At 44.2% G+C, this 26,081-nt stretch overlaps 1 protein-coding gene across 1 annotated transcript in view; it reads left to right on the top strand.

Moving 5' to 3' along the window:
• Nucleotides 1-26,081, top strand: part of LOC126188811 (eukaryotic translation initiation factor 5B-like) — a 446,346-nt gene that overhangs the window by 203,026 nt on the left and 217,239 nt on the right. Inside the window, exons 6-8 of the mRNA XM_049930424.1 lie at nt 271-328; nt 14,625-14,685; nt 14,818-15,195. Coding sequence (XP_049786381.1) covers nt 271-328; nt 14,625-14,685; nt 14,818-15,195 — 497 coding nt within the window. The remainder of the gene's footprint in view (nt 1-270; nt 329-14,624; nt 14,686-14,817; nt 15,196-26,081) is intronic.

Genomic DNA, 26,081 nt, shown 5'->3' with positions numbered 1-26,081 from the left:
TAATGTTTCTTGTGATTTGTTAAGTGCTTCCATGTCCTACCCATAAATCTGCAGTTCAGTGATACAAATAGCAAAGTATAAAAACAAACTGTTTGCATATCAAACTATCCTATAGTTTGATCATTATGAAATCTGTAATTCCTGGAATTGTATACTGAGTGTAGCATTTTCTGCTCTAGTCTTGAAGAATGTTAGTGCAACATGTGATTTTTGTTGATGTTTCTTGTATTTTTTCTGAATATTTAATGAGAAAAAAAGCTCTGCTTGCAGGTATCGAAGGACATATGACACTGATTCAAGAAGGAATACAAATAATGGAGAAAACAAGGTATGAGCCTGATTTCACATAATTGATTTACGAATTTCCAGTTGTATTCACTCTTCAAAAAACATTGTGATCACTATTTTTGCTATAGTTGAACAAAGTAATACATTCAAGTAAAGAAAAAAGACCATGCTAGACAATCTCTATAAATACAGGGTGTATCAGAAAGAATCATCCAATTTGGACATCTATATTTCTGAAACTAATGAACATATACAATGAATTTTGTTTTTTTGATGAACGACAAACTCAAAAAGTTTTTTTCATACCTTTTCATAGTTGTACAATATGCCTCCCTTTGAGATGCCTGGTATATGTCAGTGCAGTATTCAAATTGTTCGCACACTGCAGCGAACATATATCGAGTTACAGCTTCCTCAGTTGCTATCGTGCATTGTCTCAGTTTACTCATTATTGTCGGTAATGGAGGCACATAACTAGAGTATTTCATAAACCCCCACAATAAGTAATCACATACAATCAGGTCTGGTGACCTTGGAGGCCAGTAATGTAAGTCTGAATTATTTAGTCCAGTGCAACTGGTCCATCGTTCAGTAATACTTTCATTTAAAAATTCCTGCACTTCCGTGTGCCTGTATGGTGGTGCCCCATCCTGTTGGTAAATGGTCATTTGAATCAGTCTTCAACTGTGGGGGGAAAAAAGTTCTCAAGCATTTCGAGATAAGTGTTTCCTATAACAGTGTTCTCGGCAAAGAAAAATGGATCATACACCTTTTCCTGTGAAACTACACAAATTTTTGGAGAGTCTCCCTGATGCGGTACAACTTGATCTGGTTGTTCCGTACCCCATGTTCTCACTTTGTGACATTTCACCGTTCCATTTAAATGGAATATTGCCTCATCACTAAACACGAAGCATTGACGAAAACTGTCATCCTCCATCTTGGCAAGGATAAAATTACAGAACTCCACCTGTTGTTGTTTGTCACGTTCATGACAAGTCTGCAGTAGCTGAATTTTGTTCGGTTTCATGTGTAAATGTCGATGCCACATGGACATCAGGGGCATGTTGAACTGTCGAGCTGCACGGCGAATGGATTTCTGCGGACTGCTTGTGAAACTATGTTAGATGCATTCCACATCTGTATCAGACACTTGGGTTGATTTGCCTTTACACAAACAACCTGTTTCTCGGAATTGTTCATGCGATCATCTAATGCTCTGTACTGTAGGAGGATCCACGCCATACCTAGTATGAAAGTCAAGCTGGACTGTTATTACTGACCCGCACTGCGCAAAATATAAATTCCAAGAAGCCCATTCTTTCCCCCTTCCCAATTATCAGTTCTGGTATGCTGCAGTGCCTGTAACAACACATCCTACCAGCCCTATACCTAGATGAACAGAGGTGGTTAGCACATACACAAAACTCAATCATTACTCATGACCTTGGCAACTGTTTGAGAGTGGGCTAGCAAGAAACTCATTGTTCGAATGAGGCAACCATCACACTCACAGCTGTAGGGAAATCTGTGAAGTATGACATGGCCTGCAATGAAAAGTGTACACATTTATTACATGTACAGTCTAACCATCATCATAATATTTCTACCTTCGCATTTTTGTTCTCTCTTGCTTCCAAACATCATAACATCAGAAAATAAACATACTTTCCTAGCATGTACCTAGAAGCAAAATTTTTGTCTGCTATAGATATACTCTGTTTATGAATTTATTTCATGATTTTTCAATTAAAGAAGTTATATTCCTGAAGGTGTGTCGTAAAAGTAACTCTTTGGATCCTCTCATTGCCACGGAACATAGCCCCCAGGATTGGAAGTGTTGCCCAGACGCTAACTGAAATTAAAAATAGTATTAATAAACTTTTGTTCTGTCAAATACAGCTCCCAATATTGTTCTCTTACAATTTTAAAATAATTAAGCCTATTCTTCAAAACTAGAGGGAAAAGGGCAAAATACAATGGTGATTACTCCCGTAATGGTCCCAAGCTGAAACTGCAGTAAATGAGAAATATTATTCAAAATTTTGATGAAATCCAAGGATACCTTTTTCGTAAATATGTTATCAAAACTTATTTTGTGTTCCAGATTTGATTTTAACTTCATTTTACAAAAAATCCTAGCGATATTCCCAAACCTTGAACAATAACAGAAATTCCTTCTTTATATGTAATTGAGATAATTTAACTTAAGTATGATGATGTGTAGAAGAAATGCATCAGTTCCATCTTTCCCTATCCCCTCTTCTCTTCATTCTAAGGCTCTGTCCACTCACCAATCTCCATCTTCCTTTCTTTGTTCCCACTATCTGCCCCGTCAATCGCCCTCAGACACTATAAGAGCTGTAAGAGTAAAACGTGTTCATTTGAAAGGGTTGTAAGTGTGGAGGAGGAAAACTTTGGGAAAATCTCTTAACATTGGTGTGGAATGTGCTCAAGATTTATTGTCGCAACAGTGCATATGGAATATATGAAATGATTACATTTATAGATCAGTAACAGAAGCGATTCTGAGGTTCCGGGTATTGAGCCACTCTGAAACACCCACATTAATACATGGTGTAGCCTCTATGTGTGGCAATGAAGACACTGATTCTGGTGTGCAGTAGATCGTACAGTTGGTGAATATTATCATGGGACATGTTATGCCATGCCTGCTCAACCAGTTCACATAGTTCTGTGAGAGTTCTTGGTTGACAGGTTGCACAAGTTACTTCTCATTCCATCATATCCCACATGTGCTCAACTGGAGCCAAGTCTGTAGATCATGCAGGCCATGGAAGTGGCTGCACCTCTTGCGGAGCACGTTGAGTTTCATGGGCAGTTTGTGGGTGGGCATTGTCCTATTGGGACAACACACCACCTTTCTTGTTTATAAAAAAGATTAGGTCTAACCACATTCTGCACATAGCGAGCGCTGGTTAGCATTCCCTCCAGAAACATCAAAGGTGAATGAGAGGTGTGCAAGCTCATAGTTCCACTGCTAATAACCAGTTTGCAACAGTTCATGTTGACACATCTGGGCTCACAAGCTCTCTGATCTGTGCTGTGATAGCTGTATAATCTGCCACTGCTGCCCTTACAATATGATCATCTTGGCGGGCATCTGTGCTACTTGGACATTCAGAGCCTCATCTATGGGTGCGAGAATGTTCACATGACCACTGATAGTCAGCATCGTTGTGCGCCTGTCACAGCATGTTCAACTTGTATGGCAATTCTCCAAAAGACCATCTTGCCACGTGGAAGCCCACAATTTGACCCCTTACAAACTCACTAGGTTGTAGGAAGCAAGAGTGCATATCCATGGCATGGTTGCCTGCTTCACATGGCTGCATCACACTGAATCTTTTGGCTGTGAGCATTTTCAGGGTGTATACGTGGACGAGAAAAAAAAAAAAATTCCCGGATTTTTCCCTGATTTCCCGGTTAAGAACAGAATTTCTCCCGGATGAAAACACACGTTTTCTGTGTTAAGTAGCAGTACAATTTTCCTCAGAACTGTGAAACTTATCAATCCTTTCAGTGGTTGTGGTTTTATACACCGGAGTTGAATTTCCAGGCGCTTTAGAAAACGAAACTCAGGGGAAAAAATACGTTTTGGAAAAGATGTCTGATGTGCAGCAACATGCATACTGCATATTTTCGTATTACGAAAGTATAAATTCCAATTCCACTAAACACCGCACGTTACTTTCCGAAGGACTGATATAGAGATTGCGATGCGCTTTTGTAAGCCAGTCGTAGCTCATTACAAACGATCTCGCCGGCCAATGACAGCGGATATTCAGAGCATAGCCAAAAGCAACATCACTGTTAAGTAGCGCTAACACACAAATAGGAAAAGATAATAGTTTAAATGAATATACATAGTGTTGCTACAAGAAAAGAAAAGCTTTTACGTGTAATATTGGTCTCTAAGATTAATAAGCTGCAAAAGAAGCTAAGCTTTCACATGGTTTTTTTTTTTTTTTTTTTTTTTTTTTTTTTGCCTTCCACAAAGTGCCAGTAAAATTTTTAACGACGACATAAATGTCTGATCTCCCGGGCTCGAAAATATTGTGAATGGTCGTACTTTGAAAGTAACGCTTTTCAAAGAACCGTTCCAAATATATTCCCGCGACCTGTTAGATTCGTTTCAGCAGTTGTCAGAGTGCCAGATAACAGGCGTCGCAGCGCTTCTGCAGCTACAGTGATGCAGGAAGCCCGTACGTTCGTACGTGTAAAACATTAAAAGATCTTACATTATGTCATAAAAGAAACAAGACGTACTCCAAAAGCTTGGGAATTTTGTGAACCATCGTATTATCGCTTTTGGTTCTTTATAAAGGCACAATACCATACGTGCTAGAAGATGAAAACGTGAACTTGAAATCCAGCGAACAGTTTAAACTAGCCAATAGTGTGGAATTAAACACTTCGTTTCAAATAAATTGGCCTCAGAAAAGATTAATAAAAGTCATTTTCTTTAACAAACCGCCGGCCGCGGTGGTCTAGCAGTTCTGGCGCTGCAGTCCGGAACCGCGGGACTGCTACGGTCGCAGATTCGAATCCTGCCTCGGGCATGGGTGTGTGTGATGTCCTTAGGTTAGTTAGATTTAAGTAGTTCTAAGTTCTAGGGGACTTATGACCTAAGATGTTGAGTCCCATAGTGCTCAGAGCCATTTGAACCATTTGATTTTAACAAACCGACAAAAATAACTTCATTGTTCTGCAAGGCGATTAACGCTTGACTGTCAGAAAGGTGGAAACAAAATAAAATATGAAACTAAGCCTTCCGTAATTATGTGAATGTATTTTAATTCACCTGATAGCTCCCGGCCAAGACAACCGTTTTGTTTTCATTTGACGTGAGAGCAATAAATGAAGAGGAAACAGCAAAATCACTTAACGTAAACACGGGTCACGTGGAGATTACCACCTCCCCACTACAACTCAGACTGCTCTGTGCATCAGGTCCGGATCTACGATATTTCCAAACCGGGGCAATACTAGATAGTGGCGCTCCCCCTCCCTCGAGCATTTGAGGTTGGACGCCAAAAATTTAAAAAAATCGACTTTTATAAAATATCTTCATTTTGTAGCGCACATATTTCTGAAAAGTTTGATACATGAAACATATATGCTGGAGGAAAAGTAAGACATGTTATTTGGTCTTACGTGTGCCAAAGTGCAGTGCCATGCCTCTGCACACATCATTCTTCTGTCGCACGTCTCTGAATTTCGCTCTGTGGAATTCAAACATATAATGTTTTGTAATGGGTGTCATCAAACTATATTCAGGACAGTGGAAATTAAAATGTCCTGTGGTGCCTCTCCTGCCCCCAGTTGGCAGGTTTGACATCCTGCCCCTCTTTAAAAAAGATCTCGCAATTAATACGGGATGGGATTATTTGTAACCAGCAGAACAAGTACTCTTCAGAAAATTTGCAGTCTTTTCAGCCTATTAGCTAGTAACTTGCTGTTTTGTGTGACATAAAATTAAATATAGGATACATAAAGCGAGTAAAGACAAGTGACAAGCAAGACAGTACACATTTCTTCAGTCCTTAATTTCACTCTAACCTTGCTGCAGCTTTACATGGTGTCCTTTCCTTTTTGTGAAAGGGTCTATTATCTCACCAAACTTCATCAAACGTTTTGCAACTTCAAAAAACGAAATGATGATGTCTAATATTAAAAAAGCTGTTAATACAAACTGAACCCAAGACCAGACGGAATATAATTCACAAAGTACCAATATCAAATTCCTATTAGGCCAACTACAAGCAAAAGTTTTATGTTAGGAAATAGTTTCACATTTCATTCATACTCTCTAGCTTCTGAAGCATTAGATCGAAAAGTAGTAGTACGAAATTTTTATATAAATTTGAAATCGTCATATTCTTCCGTAATGTGTGTGTCCCCCTGTTTCTTGTCCTTCCTTGTTCTAACAAACAATCTTGTCATCACTAATTTTGTAACTATTACTGCCAGTGTCAAAACTTATTCTCTGGTTAACTTGTCTAACCCTGCCACAATCACCAGTTTAGTTAACCAGCATTTATTCTCCGGTTAGGCGTTATTACGTGTTCGTACAACGCGTTTTCCGCATTACTCCCAGAATAGAACTTTGGCGGCTGCTAGCCGCGGACTGTATAACTGGCCCTTAGTAGTGTGGCGGTCTGGCCAAAAATTTTCTGTCAAAATTTCATTTTCTTGGATACACGGAGTAGACAATACGCAATATTTGTTGCCTGTTATACCTTTTATTCGTTTATTTCCACTCTGGTAGTCGGAATCTATGGAATTCGCTAGTAGTTATAACAACGCTGATCATTTGCAAACCCAATGAACCACATAAACGGTGATTAGCATTCACCCGTTCGGCTTTTTCCGCCCATCTCGTATAGACGCGTCCCCTTTGGTCTGCAGGAAACTTTATTTTTAGATTCGACGGGAATTCCCCTGGCAGAGACATCACGTACACTATGCACGCATTCAAAAATCAACTTGCGATTATTTCAGAAATCAACTTAGAATTTGTTCAAAAATGTTCAAAAACCAACAGGGCTGCGTTCAAAATCATATGAGTAATCGATATACCAACGAGCGCTGGATGCTCGGCACTTTGTGAAACAAGGTCTATTTCCTCAATAATATGAATTTGGTGCCTCCCTCCCCTTCCCCCACTGAAACTGTCGCCCGGGGCAGATACCCCTGTTTGCCCCTGGCCCCTTGTTCCGAGCCTGTTGCGCATACGTGAATCTGGCAGCTTAGGCGCACCAGTAAAATTTTTCTGGATAGCATCTGGCTGCTTGCTGCTGTTGCTTATACTGCTAACTGCTGCACTTCGGTAGCCAGAAGCGGGAGAGGGTACTACTGAAATGCAACTCAAATGTACATGCGCGTAAGCTCGCTCGCAACCGCTCAAACGAATCTAATGTAAACAATTGTGACGTCACGCTCATCGGAGCCAATTTGTTGTCATGAATAATCATCCTAAAGCCTTTGACACGTTTTGCTGTTGGCAAACGCTTGTATCAGCAATGTGTTTTCTTATTGTATATGGTGCATTTCCTTTGCAACTTAAGTTTTATTCTCTTTTTTTTTCCTCTCGTTTGTTTTTTTTTGGCTGCAGCATTATTCTGCGGTAGCGAGTACAGTAATATTCTTTGTTAGAGTATTGGTTCTTACCAGTCAAAGTTACAAAAATTTAACTGGAAACTAAAACAATGAAAAATTCCCGGAATTCTAAAAAATTCCCGGGTTGTTCCTGGTTTTCTCCCGGATGAAAAAGTTCCCGGGTTTTTCCCGGATCTACCGGTTGTCCCGGGTCGTATACACCCTGATTTTCTATTAAAGGAGTGGCACTCTGTTAGCTACCGCACTACACCATCTGTTGGTGTGTGGCATTGAAAGCATTATCAGTACATCTACTATCACCCAGATGGAATAAGCCATCATCGGATCAAAGACGACGTCACCTTTCCAGGTGAACTACCCCCACCAACACCCACCCAGCAGTGTCATAGCTTGAAATTATCCCAGCTGAAGATATCCTGAAGATATCCTTGCTTATTGCAGGTATGTCCAGTAAAATGTACAAGGTATGTCTCATCTGTTTTCTATTAAAAGTTAACAGATGAAACATACCTTGTACAATCTACTTTTATAGAACATCCTTCATTGTTCTCGTAGCACCTCACTGTGACAAACAGTACTCAATTGCTAATGTGTCTTACGAGCAGTAAGAGCACAGTGGGAATACACAGGCTGATTGTGTGAGATTTCTGTCTATGGCTCCTGACCCATCGCACATTGTGCCTGAGGGTGTGCGACACCGTAGCGAGGGACTTACGAGCAAGTCTGAGGGCTGAAAAGACGTGCTCTACTCCATAGCCTAATCTGCATGTTCCGTGGACTCCTCTTCACAGACAATGAAATCTGCTTGGATATTTATCCAGATCGACCATACTCTGACCCACCTATCCCGCTCCAAAGCAGGACTCCCCATTCCCCCTTTCCTTCCCCATCTTTCACTATCCCTTTTCCTCTTCATACTACAGCCCTGCCCTCACACCAGACTCTTCCTCCATTTCTGTGTTCCCACTATTCACCCCAACACATAACCTTTATCTCCATGGACTTTACCCAGTAGTGCCTAACATTAAAGGTGCATTTACAGCTGTTCAACTTTTTGTGTGCACTAGGCTCATGCATCTGTTGTTCCAAAGGGCGAGGGAATAAATGGTATAGTTCAAAGTTCACACATGCCTCTGCTTGTGTATGCGGGCAACCATGTGCAAGCACAGGAATCTCCCAATTCCAGTCGGGGAGACATGCTGTAGTTGCGCATCTGTTAGCACTCTGGCCAGGTAATCTAAGGAGAAAAACCTGAAAATTGACAAGTTTTATCGTGCATTTGCTTACTTGTGTTTGGTTAGTTTTCCCAATTATGAAGCCAGTGTTAAACAAAATTACTGTCAGAAGTTCCTCACAAATAAGAACAACCTCTAAAGAAGAAAAGTTAAACCTGAACAAAATAAATGCCTTCATTTGTACTTCCCACGAGTACATGTTGAAGGAGAGAAATGGTTCTGGGGACCTTTAAGTGGTGAGCCCTTTTGGTTCCTTTATGAGTATAACATTTTTAGAGGTTGTTTTACTCTGAGGATTCCTTGAAGCTCCGCCTGGAAATCAGGAATGGGATTACCTTGGCAAACTTTGTATGTAGTGTTGTCTGAAAGCTGACACAGTCCCTCAGCCACATACTTCCGACGATCAAGTACCACGGTCGTGGAACACTTGTCCGCCGGAAGAATGACGATGGATCGGTCAGCCTTCAGATCACGGATAGCCTGGGCTTCAGCTGTGGTAATGTTGGGAGTAGGGTTAAGGTTTTTTTAATAAGGATTGAGGGGCAAGGCTGGAAGTCAGAAATTCCTGGAAGGTTTGGAGAGGGTGATTTTGAGAAACAGGAGGTGTGTCCCGCTGTGACAGAGGACGGAACTGTTCCAGGCGGGGTTCAATTTGGATAGTGTCTTGGGGAGTTGGATCATTAGGAGTAGGATTAGGATCATTTTTCTTCGTGGCAAAGTGATATTTCCAGCAGAGAGTACGAGTGTAGGACAGTAAATCTTTGACAAAGGCTGTTTGGTTGAATCTGGGAGTAGGGCTGAATGTGAGGCCTTTGGATAGGACAAAGGTTTTGGATTGGGAGAGAGGTTTGTGGGAAAGGCTAACTACCGAATTAGGGTGTTGTGGTTCCAGATTGTGCTGATTAGAATTTCGATGTTTTTGGGGGGGAGTGGAGCTGGAAGTGGGAGATTGAGTAGATGGGAGAGACTGGGTCTGTGTGCAATGAGAGGAGGTTGAGGTTTGCTGGAAAGGTTGTGAAGGGTGAGTGAGTTGCCTTTCCGGAGGTGGGAAACCAGGAGATTGGATAGTTTCTTTGAGGTGGAGGGTGGGATGCTGTTCTAATTTGCGGTTGGTCTGTAGGAGGATGCTCTGAACAGCCAGTGTGGATGTGGGAGAGGAAAGATTGAGGACTTTTATTAAGGATAGGAGTTGACGGGTGTGTTCATTGGCTGAGTTGATGTGTAGGTGAAGGATTAGATGCGTGAGGGCAATGGATTGTTCAGTTTGGAACTGGTATAGGGACTGTTGGAAAGAAGGATTACAGCCAGAGATGGGAACTTTTAGTGTGAGGCCTTTGGGGTAATGCCAAATGTCAGACAAGCCTGAGTAAATAAAATATGGGAGTGTAATCTGGCTAGGGCGAAGGCATGGAGGGAATGTAAATAAAACTTAATGGGGTCGTTGTGGGGAAGTTGTGAGGGTGACATGGTATTAGAAGGTGGAAAGTGTAACCTGAGGCTGAAATGAAAACGAAAATAAAAAAATATATTGGGAGAGATAAAGGTGAACTAGAAAGCAACTGCATTTCTGGTGTGAAAAAAGTCGAAAAAGTGTTGGTTAAAGCTGAGCTATGTTGATCCTGCAGTGAACTTGGGTTGGTAAACTACGATGTGCACAAAGGTTAGGTGGTTGTGTTGCCGCCAAAACACATTAAAGGGTGGAGAAATTTGGGAAAATTTCGAAAAAAACTGAGTGTAAATGTATTAAAAGGAGTGGTTTTGTGGTGGCAGATTATGAAAATGAGGCTAACAACTGTCTGACGAAGAAATAATGACGTTAAAACCTGTGGGAAGCGGCTAAAAATGAACAGTGATGTGGGAAAACACAGAAATGGAAATAAAGCGAAAGTTATTAGAACTAGCCGAAATGGTTGTTTAATAGGTGAAAGGAACTGTTTGTGAACTGGAAACGGTGGTTTTTATAGCAGCGGTAGTGTTGAAAGCGGAAAAAATTTTTTGGTTATGGTTTGGAAGTGGGTTGCGTATTGTTGTTGTTGTGGTCTTCAGTCCTGAGACTGGTTTGATGCCAGCTCTCCATGCTACTCTATCCTGTGCAAGCTTCTTCATCTCCCAGTACCTACTGCAACCTACATCCTTCTGAATCTGCTTAGTGTATTCTTCTCTTGGTCTCCCCCTACGATTTTTACCCTCCACGCTGCCCTCCAATACTAAATTGGTGATCCCTTGATGCCTCAGAACATGTCCTACCAACCGATCCCTTCTTCTGGTCAAGTTGTGCCACAAACTTCTCTTCTCCCCAATCCTATTCAATACTCAATCTTTCCTCTCCCACATCCACACTGGCTGTTCAGAGCATCCTCCTACCGGCCAACCGCAAATTAGAACAGCATCCCACCCTCCACCTTAAAGAAACTATCCAATCTCCTGGTTTCCCACCTCCGGAAAGGCAACTCACTCACCCTTCACAACCTTTCCAGCAAACCTCAACCTCCTCTCATTGCACACAGACCCAGTCTCTCCCATCTACTCAGTCTCCCACTTCCAGCTCCACTCCCCCCCCAAAAACATCAAAATTCTAATCAGCACAATCTGGAACCACAATACCCTAATTCGGTAGTTAGCCTTTCCTCCAAACCTCTCTCCCAATCCGAAACCTTTGTCCTATCCAAAGGCCTCACATCCAGCCCTACTCCCAGATTCAACCAAACAGCCCTTGTCAAAGATTTACTGTCCTACACTCGTACTCTCTGCTGGAAATATCACTTTGCCACGAAGAAAAATGATCCTAATCCTCCTGCTAATGATCCAACTCCCCTAGACACTATCCAAATTGAACCCTGCCTGGAACAGTTCCGTCCTCTGTCACAGCGGGACACACCTCCTGTTTCTCAAAATCACCCTCTCCAAACCTTCCAGGAATTTCTGACTTCCAGCCTTGCCCCTCAATCCTTATTAAAAAAACCTTAACCCTACTCCCAACATCACCACAGCTGAAGCCCAGGCTATCCGTGATCTGAAGGCTGACCGATCCATCGTCATTCTTCCGGCGGACAAGTGTTCCACGACCGTGGTACTTGACCATCGGAAGTATGTGGCTGAGGGACTGCGTCAGCTTTCAGACAACACCACATACAAAGTTTGCCAAGGTAATCCCATTCCTGATGTCCAGGCGGAGCTTCAAGGAATCCTCAGAACCTCAGGCCCCCTACAAAACCTTTCACCTGACTCCATCAACCTCCTGACCCCACCGACACCCCGCACCCCTACCTTCTCCCTTCTTTCTAAAATTCACAAACCCAATCATCCCGGCCACCCCATGTAGCTGGTTACCAAGCCCCCACAGAACGTATCTCTGCCTACGTAGATCAACACCTTCAACCCATTACATGCAGTCTCCCATCCTTCATAGCTTCACACATCCGTCCACTTCAAACCTACCAACAAGCAACAGTACCTCCATTATGACAACTGCCACCCACTCCACATCAAACCGTCCCTTCCCTACAGCTTAGGTCTTTGTGGCAAATGAATCTGCTCCAGTCTGGAATCCCTGAACCATTACACCAACAACCTGAAAACAGCTTTCGCATCCCGCAACTACCCTCCCGACCTGGTACAGAAGCAAATTACCAGAGCCACTTCCTTATCCCCTCAAAACCAGAACCTTTCACAGAAGAACCCCAAAAGTGCCCCACTTGTGACAGGATACTTCCCGGGACTGGATCAGACTCTGAATGTGGCTCTCCAGCAGGAATACGACTTCCTCAAATCCTGCCCCGAAATGAGATCCATCCTTCATGAAATCCTCCTCTCTCCACCAAGAGTGTCTTTCCGCCGTCCACCTAACCTTCGTAACCTCTTGGTTCATCCCTATGAAATCCCCAAACCACCTTCCCTACCGTCTGGCTCCTACCCTTGTAACCGCCCCCGGTGTAAAACCTGTCCCATGCACCCTCCCACCACCACCTACTCCAGTCCTGTAACCCGGAAGGTGTACACTGTGGTGTCACCGCCAGACACCACACTTGCTAGGTGGTAGCCTTTAAATCGGCCGCGGTCCGCTAGTATACATCGGACCTGCGTGTCGCCACTGTCAGTGATTGCAGACCGAGCGCCGTCACACGGCAGGTCTAGTGAGACGTGCTAGCACTCGCCCCAGTTGTACAGACGACTTTGCTAGCAATGCTACACTGACAACTACGCTCTCATTTGCTGAGACTATAGTTAGCATAGCCTTCAGCTACATCAATTGCTACGACCTAGCAAGGCGCCATTACCAGTTTATATTGAGATTATCATTCATGTATCAACAAGAGCGATGTTCTCCAATTATGGATTAAAGTTAAGTATTACATCAACTGCGTACTTTATTTATTAGACTCAACTCCTTTAATTGTTCCAGACCTCACGCCAGCCTGCGTGAGCTTAATGCGTGCATTTCGGCCTCCTCTAGCAACACGGTGTTGGCTCTTCTGCCAACACAATATACACGATCAAAGGCAGAGCCACGTGTGAAAGCACCCACGTGATTTACCAACTGACCTGCCTACACTGTGACGCTTTCTATGTGGGAATGACCAGCAACAAACTGTCCATTCGCATGAATGGACACAGGCAGACAGTGTTTGTTGGTAATGAGGATCACCCTGTGGCTAAACATGCCTTGGTGCACGGCCAGCACATCTTGGCACAGTGTTACACCGTCCGGGTTATCTGGATACTTCCCACTAACACCAACCTATCCGAACTCCGGAGATGGGAACTTGCCCTTCAATATATCCTCTCTTCCCGTTATCCACCAGGCCTCAATCTCCGCTAATTTCAAGTTGCCGCCACTCATACCTCACCTGTCACTCAACAACATCTTTGCCTCTGCACTTCCACCTCGACTGACATCTCTGCCCAAACTCTTTGCCTTTACAAATGTCTGCTTGTGTCTGTATATGTGTGGATGGATATGTGTGTGTGTGCGTGCGAGTGTATACCTGTCCTTTTTTCCCCCTAAGGTAAGTCTTTCTGCTCCCGGGATTGGAATGACTCCTTACCCTCTCCCTTAAAACCCGGAAACATTCCACGTGGGAAAAATAGATCTGAAAACAAAGATGATGTGACTTTCCAAACGAAAGTGCTGGCATATTGATAGACACACAAAATTCAAGCTTTTGCAACCAACAGTTGCTTCATCAGGAAAGAGGGAAGGAGAGGGAAAGACGAAAGGATGTGGGTTTTAAGGGAGAGGGTAAGGAGTCATTCCAATCCTGGGAGCAGAAAGACTTACCTTAGGGGGAAAAAAGAACAGGTGTACACTGGCGCGCGCGCTCCCGCACGCACGCACACACACACACACACACACACACACACACACACAAGCAGACATTTTGTCTGCTTGTTGTCTGCTTGTGTCTGTGTATATGCGGATGGATATGTGTGTGTGTGTGTGTGTGTGTGTGTGTGTGTGGGCGCGCGCGCGCGCGCGTGTATACCTGTCCTTTTCATAAATAAAAGAAGTGAAATGTGTATGGCAAGAAACAAACTGTCTTTCATTTAGTTGCAAAGACAGGACATACATCTGTAACTTTCGATCAAACCAAGGAACAACGAAAAATGAAATTAAGGTGACGAAATAAGTATTTTTTCTCCAAGAAAAAAAAAGTGTTACATGGTCATCAACCTAGCTTAATGTAGAGTTCCAGGGACTTCACTAGAAAGTGGAAAATTTCTTGGATCATCTTAGATTTTTAGGCAGTATATATACCTTGAACTTGAAATTCATAACTTTAGTCATTTACATATCCGTGAGTGATGTATATTATGAAGTTAGACAGACATACAGCCATGTCTACTCTCTCTCTCTCTCTCTCTCTCTCTCTCTCTGTGTGTGTGTGTGTGTGTGTGTGTGTGTGGTTAATTACTGTGATTCACCAAAAGTAATATTAGCTTTCTGTCTTGGTTTTGCAGCTATTCTTCAAACAGAGCAGTCAAAAAATCCACTCCGGCTGTTCAGACTATACAGATGTGGGTTAGTGTTACCATTTGTAAATTGTTATTGAATTTTTAATTGTTTTAGTTGAAGTTATTTTGATAATTTGAGTGGGTAAGCACAAGTGGAGAGGACCAAAAAGCAATTCTAAACATTTTTGTGATTGAACAGGTGAAAAGAGAGAGAGAAATATCAGACGTGGAAATGAATGGAGAACAGGATCAAATCTGTGTAACGAAAATGGGTATAAAACTAAACAGAAGACTCATTCTGAAATGCGCCAACCGAGATCTAGGAAAAGAAAGGGTTCTGTATCTCCTGCTAAAAACACTGACTCTGCCATAGATGGAATAAAGAAAAAAAGAAGGAATGTTCGTAAACGAGCAAAAATAAAAAGGATTGCCTATGACTCATCTGTTATGCCAAACAGTGATAGTGCTTCTTCCAGTACTCACAAATCACCATATATTCAAGAAAACCAGGTTGGAGATGGCCCCATTACACAGATTACTAGAACTGTTACTAATTTTGCAGAAGAAACATCAAGTTGTAAGTAGTTACTTCACATAAGTATTTAATAATTGTTATTGGTAGTTTCTATTTTTATAAGACTCTGATATCATCTCTGCATTTGCAGTTTTATCAGTTCACACAGGTAAGTACCTTAGTTCTCATGAGTATTGAAAGGTGTTATGTGATCAAGAAATCGTCAGGAATACTTAGTAATAATTTTTGAATATTCCTGCTAGCATAGAGCATCACTCACACATAGAATAGACATTGAACTGCAGGCTGGCACACATATGGTAACTAGTTAACTTACCTATCTCTGCAACTACTTCTGAGCTACGGTGTTACTAATCCATCTTACCTACTTAGTTGCCCTCATTAGCTAGCACCTCTTTCCTGATCATTGAAACTGGCTGAAAACATTTGGTGACAATAGAATGATTCCAATAGTGTAAACCACGCATTATATAGAGCTGAATTTCTGTGACTTTTAATAACATTTTTATACACTTAACAGTTGATGGCCAGTCATGCAGGTAGATGAATAGCTCATAAACTACATAGTACTTTGAAAATAGATAAGGTTAAATTTGGTTGTTTTGAATTAACTACAAGTTTTTACAAGAATTTATCTTATAAAAAATGCTACTGGTTAGAAATTTAGAAAAATATGCAGATACTGTTATGTCTCCACGATGTTAATCCTTTATTTACAAATATAAGCACCATATTGAAACCCATAGTGAGTTACATGAAATTATTATTAGTGTTGTATGTGATACTGTACAGATAAGTTATAGTAACAAAAGTAGGGAGTTGAAGGTCAGAGTCCAATAGTGGTTTGGGCAAAATCTACAATGAAAATTGGTAGTATACCACAACTTCAGGTTTAATTATTTCATAAGATTTCATAAGTTTCAGCTAATTTAAAGTATTTTACTGTAAAGTTGGAATGCTTGGCTTTCAAATGGTGTAGATTATTACATTGGATTCTGCTAATTAGCTCATAGGTTTCTCTACTTATCGAAGTGTAGTATTATCTTAAATTAATTAAAACTTTTAATTAACTTAACCTATAGCCAAACTAATGGTATCAATGGACTCAGTGCTGTGAGAAGAAGAGACTGAACAGTAAAATTAAATTGAACTTTGTCTGATAACTAATTTGCAGGTTTTCGTGTACCTATTAATGTTACATAAACATCTTTATTGGACATGTAATAAACTTGGAGGAAATTGATAATTATTGGGAGCTGATGACAAAATAGAAAGGTAATATTCATTTGTTACAACACGTGGCGTGTAATGATATTGGTTAGGTTAGAGCATAAGGGGGGGGGGGGGGGCAGAGAAAAGGCATTGATGGGGAAAGAGAAGAACAGCAGAAAAAGTCATTTTGAGAGATTGTGCCAGTGTGAAACATAAAGGTGGATGCAGAGAAGCTGCAAAAAAGTGGAGAAAATACTGTTAAGTAATTTATCTGCATCTCTTCTGATGGTGATATATGGTTCACAAAAGTTAAGTGTGTTAGGAATGAGGATAGAAGTACATTGCATATCTACTTTGCTATAAGTGGATTTATTATCAGATTAAACAATGGAAAATCCAGGAAGGAATAATGACAATATTACGAAAACGAAAGACTGCTATTCACTGTACAGTGGAGAATTTGAGACTCAAACAGGCACAATAAAAAGACTACTAAATACATAAGCTTCGGCCAGAGGGCCTTCTACTCAAATAGACAACACACACACACACACACACACACACACACACACACACACACACCACTTCATACAAACGCAACTTACACATATGACCACTGTCTCTGGCTGCCAAGGTCTGAGCTAAGACTTTCCAGGGTTGCGACAAGTTCTGGAAATCAGGGAATTTAAAACGTATCACAGAAATTTGAAAAAAAAAAAAAACGCTGGAAAAATCTCATTTTTGTCTCAGTAGATAAAATGGTTTGTTTACTGAGATATAATGCATAGTTTCCTGATGGGCTCAGCTGAATACGTGCGCTGCTCCCCTACTCCCTCATTCTTTCCGCTTCTCCTCTTCCTACTATTCCCTGAGCTTGCAGTCAGTGCTTCCACCACATCTTGCCACTAGCCTAGCAGCTGCCAATGAGAGCCAGGGAGGCATGGCATGTGAGTGTTTGGATCTGATGGTCAGAGACTGGTGATGGAGTGGCCAGGGACAGCAGTCATATATGCATGAATTGTGTCTGAGTGATTATGTGAAAGTGTGTGTGCTCTCATTTTCTGACAAAGGCTATGGCCAAAAATTTAGTTGTGGTAGTGTGATTGTCTTCCCTACGTGCCTGTCTGTGGCTCAGTGATCATCTTTACGGTGAGTTGTTACCTATCCTCATTAGTATTCATTCTCATGGTATTCGAGCAAGTTATCTGTTGCATGGATTGATCACCACAGTCTCATTTTATCAACATGATGTCTGTGATACATGAAGTTAGCAATGCAAGTGAACTTCAACGATGGGCCAAAACTGCATGCCATTCCTGCGGGTAACTGTTAATGGATCAGGCCAGCCGGTCTGAAGCCCACTAATGTGCAGGCCGTGCCCATCGGATCTAGTCTCATCGATCTGACCGCAGGTGGGTCTGTTTGTGTGTGGTGTAGTGCGGTGGATTTTCATGGTTTATCCGAGGACCCAGGACTGCAGTGCTCCTTGGCAGGCTGGAGGCCACGGGTGATAGATTTCAGGAATTGCGACTGTCTCACCACAAGTACATTGTACAGTGCGGTGTTTTATAGACATTTTGTTTATTCTAGTACATTTTGGCACTTTGAAAGAAGTTCATATATTAAAAAGTGTGGATGATAAGCAGAAAAAAATTGTGGCAGTTGTTGGTGGTTTGTACATCATGTACTCATATATTTCTCAAAAGAAAAATCACACAGTAAAATGTAGAATGAAATTGTCGTGTGGCGTTGATGGCCGGGGGGCCCCATCCGGGGAAGTTTCACCGCTGGGTTGCAAGTCTTCGTATAGGTGATGCCACATTGGGTAACTTGCACATCGGTGATCATGAAATGATGATGAGGACAACACAACACCCAGTCCACAAGTGAAGAAAATCTCCAAACTGTCCGGGAGTCAAACCCGGGCCGGCTGCATGTTGGGTAAATAAGTTACCACTCAGCTTAGCAGGTGGACACACAATACCTCTAAAATAATAGACATAATACAATGAGTAATAACTGACAATAATGAGCATAGTAGAACCAATATTTTATTGGCGGTCATCTATAGTGTTGGTTTACACGACTCTTCCGTGCCTTAAACATTTGTTTCAAGAGGCCTACATTTTTCTGAGATTATTTGTGAACTCAGCAAAGGTATTTTACACGTCTTGCGACTCCAAGGAAATGCATGTTTTTGTCACCAAATGTATTTCATTTTATGGAAATCAAATAACATCAGTGGTCTTAATGAAACACATGTCCGCCCCCTGTAGCTGAGTGGCCAGTGCGACAGAATGTCAATCCTAAGGGCCTGGGTTCGATTCCCGGCTGGGTCGGAGATTTTCTCTGCTCGGGGACTGGGTATTGTGTTGTCCTAATCATCATCATTTCATCCCCATCGATGCTCAAGTCACCGAAATGGCGTCAAATCGAAAGACTTGCACCTGACGGGAGGTCCTAGTCACACGACATTTACAATTAAACACATGTGCTATTTGGTTTTGCTTTCTCCATCTATAAACAGCTCATTGCAAAGGATGATGATGTTAGTACTTTCCTCACATGTTTAGAAATAAAGAAGTCTCTATATTTTTTTGTCAATCTTAGTCTTTATCCATGCTTGATATCTCTAAATTTGTGAGGGAAAATGCCAAAACTTGTCTGGAAATCAGGGGAATATCAGGGAATTTCACTTGGGGAAACTTGTGGCAACCCTGCTTTCTTTCAATGATTGTCCAGCTGTTGCAGCAGAATTTGGAAGATGATAAAAATGTCCTATGATTGATTAATTGTAGCGCACTTTGTCATGTCACTCATGTCCAGATAACTTCATTTATGACGTTGGTAGACATGACATTTTTGTCAACTAATGAACACCTCCACCCCCCTTCCCTCTCCTATGATGCGTAAACTGTGTGTCTGTTACCGTATTTACTCGAATCTAAGCCGCAGTTTTTTTCCGGTTTTTGTAATCCAAAAAACTGCCTGCATCTTAGAATCGAGTGCAAAGTAAGTGGAAGTTCTGAAAAATGTAGGTAGGTGCCACCACAACTAACTTCTGTCTTCGAATATATGTAGTGCTACACAGGCATGCTTTGCAGGCACAAAGATAAATTCTGGCGCCAAAACCTCAGAGTCAGTAAATAAATTTAAAAAAAAGTCGAAGATGAGCTTTTTTTCTCTGCCCCGAGTTTCGACCACTGCATTTTCATACATTATCAAACAAAGTAAATAGAAATTCTGTATTGTTCATCTTCGAATATAGCAGCAGTACAATGTACTACGAAAATCCGACTGGCAAGACTGTTTGGGATGTTTATCAATATGGCCAATTCTACGTTCTGAATTTTTTCCTACCTGTGAGAAGAGATGGTTACTAATAGGAACTTTTATGAATTGTGAATCACATGCTGTATTCTCTTCACCATAAGAATAATACGAATATGAACATTTTGCCATGTATTCTTTTGTGTTTGCTGCTATCTCATTTCCCCCCTGCAGGTCCGGGGATTAGAATAGGCCCGAGGTATTCCTGCCTGTCGTAAGAGGCGACTAAAAGGAGTCCATCCCCCTCACGGGGGTAGTTAGCGCCTGCATCCGGAGACGGACGGTTCCACGACGTATAATTGTGGTCTTTCTGGTTTTTCACTTCTCGTTTCTTCCTTCCTTTTGTTGGTTCCTTTCTTTGCTCTTCTCCACCTCACTGTCTTCCTTACTCTTTCCCTTGACTTCTCCTTGCCTTCTCATTGCCTTTTTCTCCTTGCCTTCTCATTGCCTTCTTCTCCTTGCCTTCTCTGGTCTCCGCCTCGGCGTTTGAGACAGTCTGTCCTCTTTCTCCCTCTCTCTTTTCTTTTTCCTCTTCTTCCTTCCTCCCTGTGCGTGCCTGAAGGCCGACCCACGCGTTCGCATGCGTAGCCGGTGACGGGGTAACGCGTAAGTCCCCACCCTGGGTAGACATGTAAGGCACGCGCGTACCCCCTGGTAAAGGCCAGGCCCGGGGAGGGGTGATTGCCTGAGCTGATACCTTCTGACCATGCCGATTGGTCCCTCCGTCTGTTTCTCGGGAGGTGTGACCTGAGGTGTAAACATTCACCTAAGGCGGGAGTGCCCTCTGAGAGGGTCCCCACAAGGAAGGAGCGCGCCATCGGAGACGCTGGCAATCATGGGGGATTCCTCCGCAATGGATTCTACTCCATCGCTTTCGACTTCTGCCCAAAAACGGAAACGTGACCAGCCACCAGTGACAAAAGTACTACCGCCTGCCCCACAGTTCCTCGTCGTTTCTCGATCTGAGGACGGAAAGGATTTTTCCTCTGTCAACCCTTTCGTTATCCAGAAGGGCGTAGATGCCATAGCCGGATCTGTCAAATCTTGTACCAGGTTGCGTAACGGTACCTTATTGCTAGAAACTGAGAGTGCCTTTCAGGCACAAAAACTGCTTTGGGCCACACTCCTGTACACGTTCCCTGTCCGGGTGGAGGCCCACCGAACTTTGAATTCGTCTCGTGGTGTAGTCTATACTAGCTCCCTCGACGGATTGACTGACGAGGAGATTCAATCTTTCCTCGCTGAGCAGGGCGTGACGGCTGTCCATAGGGTCATGAAAAAGGTCAACAATGATCTTGTACTGACCCGGACACTTTTCTTGACCTTCGATAGTGTTAAGCTGCCATCGCGCATCAAGGCGGGCTACGAGGTTATTTCTGTTCGCCCCTGTGTCCCGACACCTACGCGCTGCTACCAGTGTCAGCGTTTCAATCACACTCGACAGTCTTGTTCTAATGTGGCTAAATCTGTCACTTGTGGCAGGGATGCCCATGAGGGTGACTGTCCACCTCCGTCTCCTCGTTGTGTGAACTGTCAGGGTGACCATGCCGCATCCTCCCGCGACTGTCCTGTCTATAAGGAAGAACGCTGTATCCAAGAAATTCGGGTCAAAGAGAAAGTGTCCACCTCGGCTGCTCGCAAGCTATTGGCTAGTAGGAAGCCCGCGCTGCTCCCAGCGGGGAAATACAGTACTGTCCTCGCCTCTCCTCGGACTACCAGGGAGGTAGCAACCCAGACATGCGATCTGACCTTCAGCACCACGGTCGTCCGTTCGGCCAGTGCTAAGATCGCGCGGTAGACGTCTCCTCTTCCTCCCATCACCCCACAGACACCAGCCCCTTCATCAGCTTCTGCTAAGACGAAGACCCCGAAGTCAGATGCACGGGCCTTCAAGAAGGAACCATCCCGTGCAGACTTCCTACGTTCCTCGACCTCCCAGCCTTCGACCGGTACTTCCACCAAACGTCCTTCCAAAAAGGCTCATAGGAAGCACAGTTCTCCTTCTCCGCCACGGCGCATTTCTTCTCCTGCGCCACCCAGCGGTTGCCGCCCCAGGCTGTCATCCGTTTCGCCTGGCCGCACCGCTGGTAGCCGTACATCTGGCCGTTCACCGGTGGAGGAAGCTCCCCCTCCCGGCCATCCTCCCGAGATGGCCGATGAACCTATGGACCCAATGGACGATGACTGTCCGCCTACTGATAGCGGCGGCGGTGCTCGCTCGAAGCCATGCCTTCAGCGGCCTTCGAGGTGACCCCTTTTTTCATCTTCCTTTTCTTACGATGGCACTTATTCACTGGAATATTCGCAGCATTCGCTCCAACCGAGAGGACTTGAAGTTGCTGCTCCGCTTGCACCGTCCGCTCGCCGTAGCCCTCCAGGAAACGAAGCTACGCCCATGCGATCAAATTGCCTTGGCACATTACACCTCTGTGCGTTTTGACCTACCCCCTGTGGTAGGTGTCCCAGCTCATGGAGGGGTTATGTTGCTGGTCCGGGATGATATTTACTACGATCCCATCACGTTGCACACCGGCCTGCAGGCAGCTGCCATCCGCATTACTCTCCCCACTTTTACGTTTTCCTTTTGTACCATTTACACTCCATCTTCATCTGCCGTTACCAGGGCAGACATGATGCAACTTATTGCTCAGCTACCTGCACCATTTTTGTTAACTGGAGACTTCAATGCCCACCATCCCCTTTGGGGCTCTCCAGCATCCTGCCCAAGGGGCTCCTTGTTAGCAGACCTTTTCAACCAGCTCAATCTTGTCTGCCTCAATACTGGCGCCCCTACTTTTCTTTCAGACACATCTCACACCTATTCCCATTTAGACCTCTCTATATGTCCTCCCCAACTTGCACGCCGGTTTGAGTGGTATGCACTTGCTGATACATATTCGAGCGACCACTTCCCGTGTGTTATCCATCTCCTGCAGCATACTCCCTCTCCGTGCTCCTCTAGTTGGACCATCTCCAAGGCAGACAGGGGGCTCTTCTCTTCCAGGGCGACCTTTCAGGATCAAACCTTCACAAGCTGCGATCGTCAGGTCGCACACCTCACGGAAGTCATTCTCGCTGCTGCTGAATATTCCATCCCTCACCCTACTTCTTCTCCACGTCGCGTACCGGTCCCCTGGTGGACCGCAGCATGTAGAGACGCTTTACGTGCTCGTCGATGTGCTTTACGCACCTTTAAACGCCACCCTACAGTGGCGAATTGTATTAATTATAAACGATTACGTGCTCAGTGTCGTCGTATTATTAAAGAAAGCAAGAAAGCCAGCTGGGCTGCTTTCACAAGCACCTTCAACAGTTTTACTCCTTCTTCTGTTGTCTGGGGTAGCCTGCGCCGGCTATCTGGCACTAAGGTCCACTCTCCAGTTTCTGGCTTGAAGGTCGCGAATAACGTCCTTGTGGCCCCTGAGGCTGTCTCCAATGCCTTCGGCCGCTTTTTCGCAGAGGTTTCGAGCTCCGCTCATTACCATCCTGCCTTCCTCCCCCGCAAACAGGCAGAGGAGGCTAGGCCACCTGACTTCCGCTCCTCGAATTCTGAAAGTTATAATGCCCCATTCACCATGCGGGAACTCGAAAACGCACTTGGCCGATCACGGTCCTCCGCTCCAGGGCCTGATTCTATTCATATTCAGATGCTAAAGAACCTTTCTCCTGCGGGTAAAGGTTTTCTTCTTCGTACATACAATTGCATCTGGATTGAGGGACATGTTCCCGCATGCTGGCGCGAGTCTATTGTTGTCCCGATTCCTAAGCCGGGGAAGGACAAGCACTTGCCTTCCAGTTATCGACCTATCTCGCTTACCAGCTGTGTCTGTAAAGTGATGGAGCGAATGGTTAACTCTCGATTGGTTTGGCTGCTCGAGTCTCGACGCCTACTTACCAATGTACAATGTGGATTTCGTAGGCGCCGCTCTGCTGTTGACCATCTGGTTACCTTGTCGACCTTCATTATGAATAACTTCTTGCGGAAGCGCCCGACCGCGGCTGTGTTCTTTGATTTGGAGAAGGCTTACGACACCTGTTGGAGGGCGGGCATTCTCCGCACCATGCATACATGGGGCCTTCGCGGTCGCCTCCCGCTTTTTATTCCTTCCTTTTTAATGGATCGACAGTTCAGGGTACGTGTGGGTTCTGTCCTGTCCGACACCTTTCGCCAGGAGAATGGGGTGCCACAGGGCTCAGTTTTGAGCGTTGCTCTCTTCGCCATCGCGATCAATCCAATAATGGATTGCCTCCCAGCTGATGTATCAGGCTCCCTTTTTGTGGACGATTTTACCATCTATTGCAGCGCGCAGTGTACACGTGTCCTGGAGTGCTGTCTTCAGCGTTCTCTTGACCGTCTTTACTCCTGGAGTGTCGCCAATGGCTTCCGTTTTTCTGCCGAGAAGACGGTCTGTATTAACTTCTGGCGCTACAAAGAGTTTCTCCCACCGTCCTTACGACTCGGTCCCGTTGCTCTCCCAATCGTGGAGACAACCAAATTTCTAGGCCTTACATTTGACAGGAAACTTAGCTGGTCTCCACATGTGTCATATTTGGCCGCCCGTTGTACCCGTTCTTTAAATGTCCTCCGTGTTCTCAGTGGTATGTCGTGGGGAGCGGATCGAACCGTCCTCCTTCGTCTATATCGGTCGATCGTCCGCTCCAAGCTGGATTATGGGAGCTTCGTATACTCCTCTGCACGGCCATCCATCTTACGCCGCCTCAACTCCATACAACATCGGGGTTTACGACTTGCGATCGGAGCATTTTATACTAGTCCCGTAGAGAGTCTTCATGCTGACGCTGGCGAATTGCCACTCACCTACCGGCGCGATATACTGCTTTGTCGGTATGCCTGTCGGCTACTGTCAATGCCCGACCATCCGTCTTATCGTTCCTTTTTTGACGACTCTCTTGACCGTCAATACGGGTTGTATGTCTCTGCCTTGCTACCCCCTGGAGTTCGCTTTCGTCGCCTCCTTCAACACCTTAATTTTTCACTCCCTGCAACCTTTCGAGTGGGCGAGAGCCACACGCCACCTTGGCTCCAGGCTCAGGTCCGCGTTCACCTTGACCTCAGCTCGCTCCCAAAAGAGGTTACTCCCGGTTCGGTCTACCACTCCCGTTTTTTGGAACTTCGTTCGAAGTTCATCAACATGACTTTCATTTATACAGATGGCTCTAAGACCAATGACGGGGTCGGGTGTTCCTTTATTGTCGGGGCACAAAGTTTCAAATACCGGCTCCATGGCCATTGTTCGGTCTTCACAGCTGAGCTCTTTGCCCTCTACCAGGCTGTTCTTTACATCTGCCGTCACCGACATTCTGCTTATGTCATCTGCTCCGACTCCCTGAGCGCCATCCAGAGCCTCAGTGATCCGTACCCGGTTCACCCTTTCGTACACCGGATCCAACGCTCTCTTCAGCAGCTGGTGGACGTCGGTTCTCCGGTTAGCTTTATGTGGGTTCCTGGCCATGTCGGTATCACTGGGAACGAAGCTGCAGATGCCGCGGCCAAGGCTGCGGTCCTCCAGCCTCAGACAGCTTCTTGTTGTGTCCCTTCGTCCGATTTTAGCAGGGTCATTTGTCAGCGCATTGTGTCGCTGTGGCATGCCGATTGGGCTGCACTTACAGACAACAAGCTTCGGGCCTTAAAACCTCTTCCCGTGGCTTGGACGTCCTCCTCACGCCCTTCTCGGCGGGAGGAGGTAGTTTTGGCCCGGTTAAGAATTGGACACTGCCGGTTCAGCCATCGCCATCTGCTGACGGCTGCGCCAGCGCCGTTCTGCCCATGTGGGCACTTGCTGACGGTTCGACACATTTTAATGTCCTGTCCATATTTTAACACACTGCGTCTAGATCTTAACCTGCCAAGTACTTTCGATGCCATTTTAGCGGATGACCCACGAGCAGTTGCTCGTGTCCTCGTTTTATCAATTTGACAAACCTCTCTCTGGACATTTGATGATGCTGTATTTTAATCCTATGCCTGTCAGTCTGTCTTTTATCGTGTTTTCCCTTTTAGTTGTTGTTGTCCACTTGTGCCTCGCGATGCATTCTTAGAGTAGTCAGGGCGCTAATGACCATTGAAGTTGTGCGCCCTAAAACCACAAAAAAAAAAAAAAAAAAAAAAAAAAAAGCTATCTCATTTAAATCCTGTCTGCCTAATAAACTACAAAACTGTGTGAGACAACAGCAAACGCGGAAGAATATACATATCATGTCATGTTTATATTCGTATTATTCTTATGCCTAATGGCGATACAGTCAGAAATGAAGCACGGCAATAGACTAGATTTTTAAATCTAAGATGACTTAATTTCTGTGCAGAATGTAATGTACAAAAGAGGCGTATGCAAAGATTTTCAAACGGAGAAAAATTTTAGCTA

Source organism: Schistocerca cancellata, chromosome 5 (genome assembly GCF_023864275.1).
Source record: "Schistocerca cancellata isolate TAMUIC-IGC-003103 chromosome 5, iqSchCanc2.1, whole genome shotgun sequence".
NCBI lineage: Eukaryota > Metazoa > Arthropoda > Insecta > Orthoptera > Acrididae > Schistocerca > Schistocerca cancellata.
The sequence above is the reverse complement of the archived record's forward strand: the minus strand, read 5'-3'. Positions and strand labels throughout refer to the sequence as shown.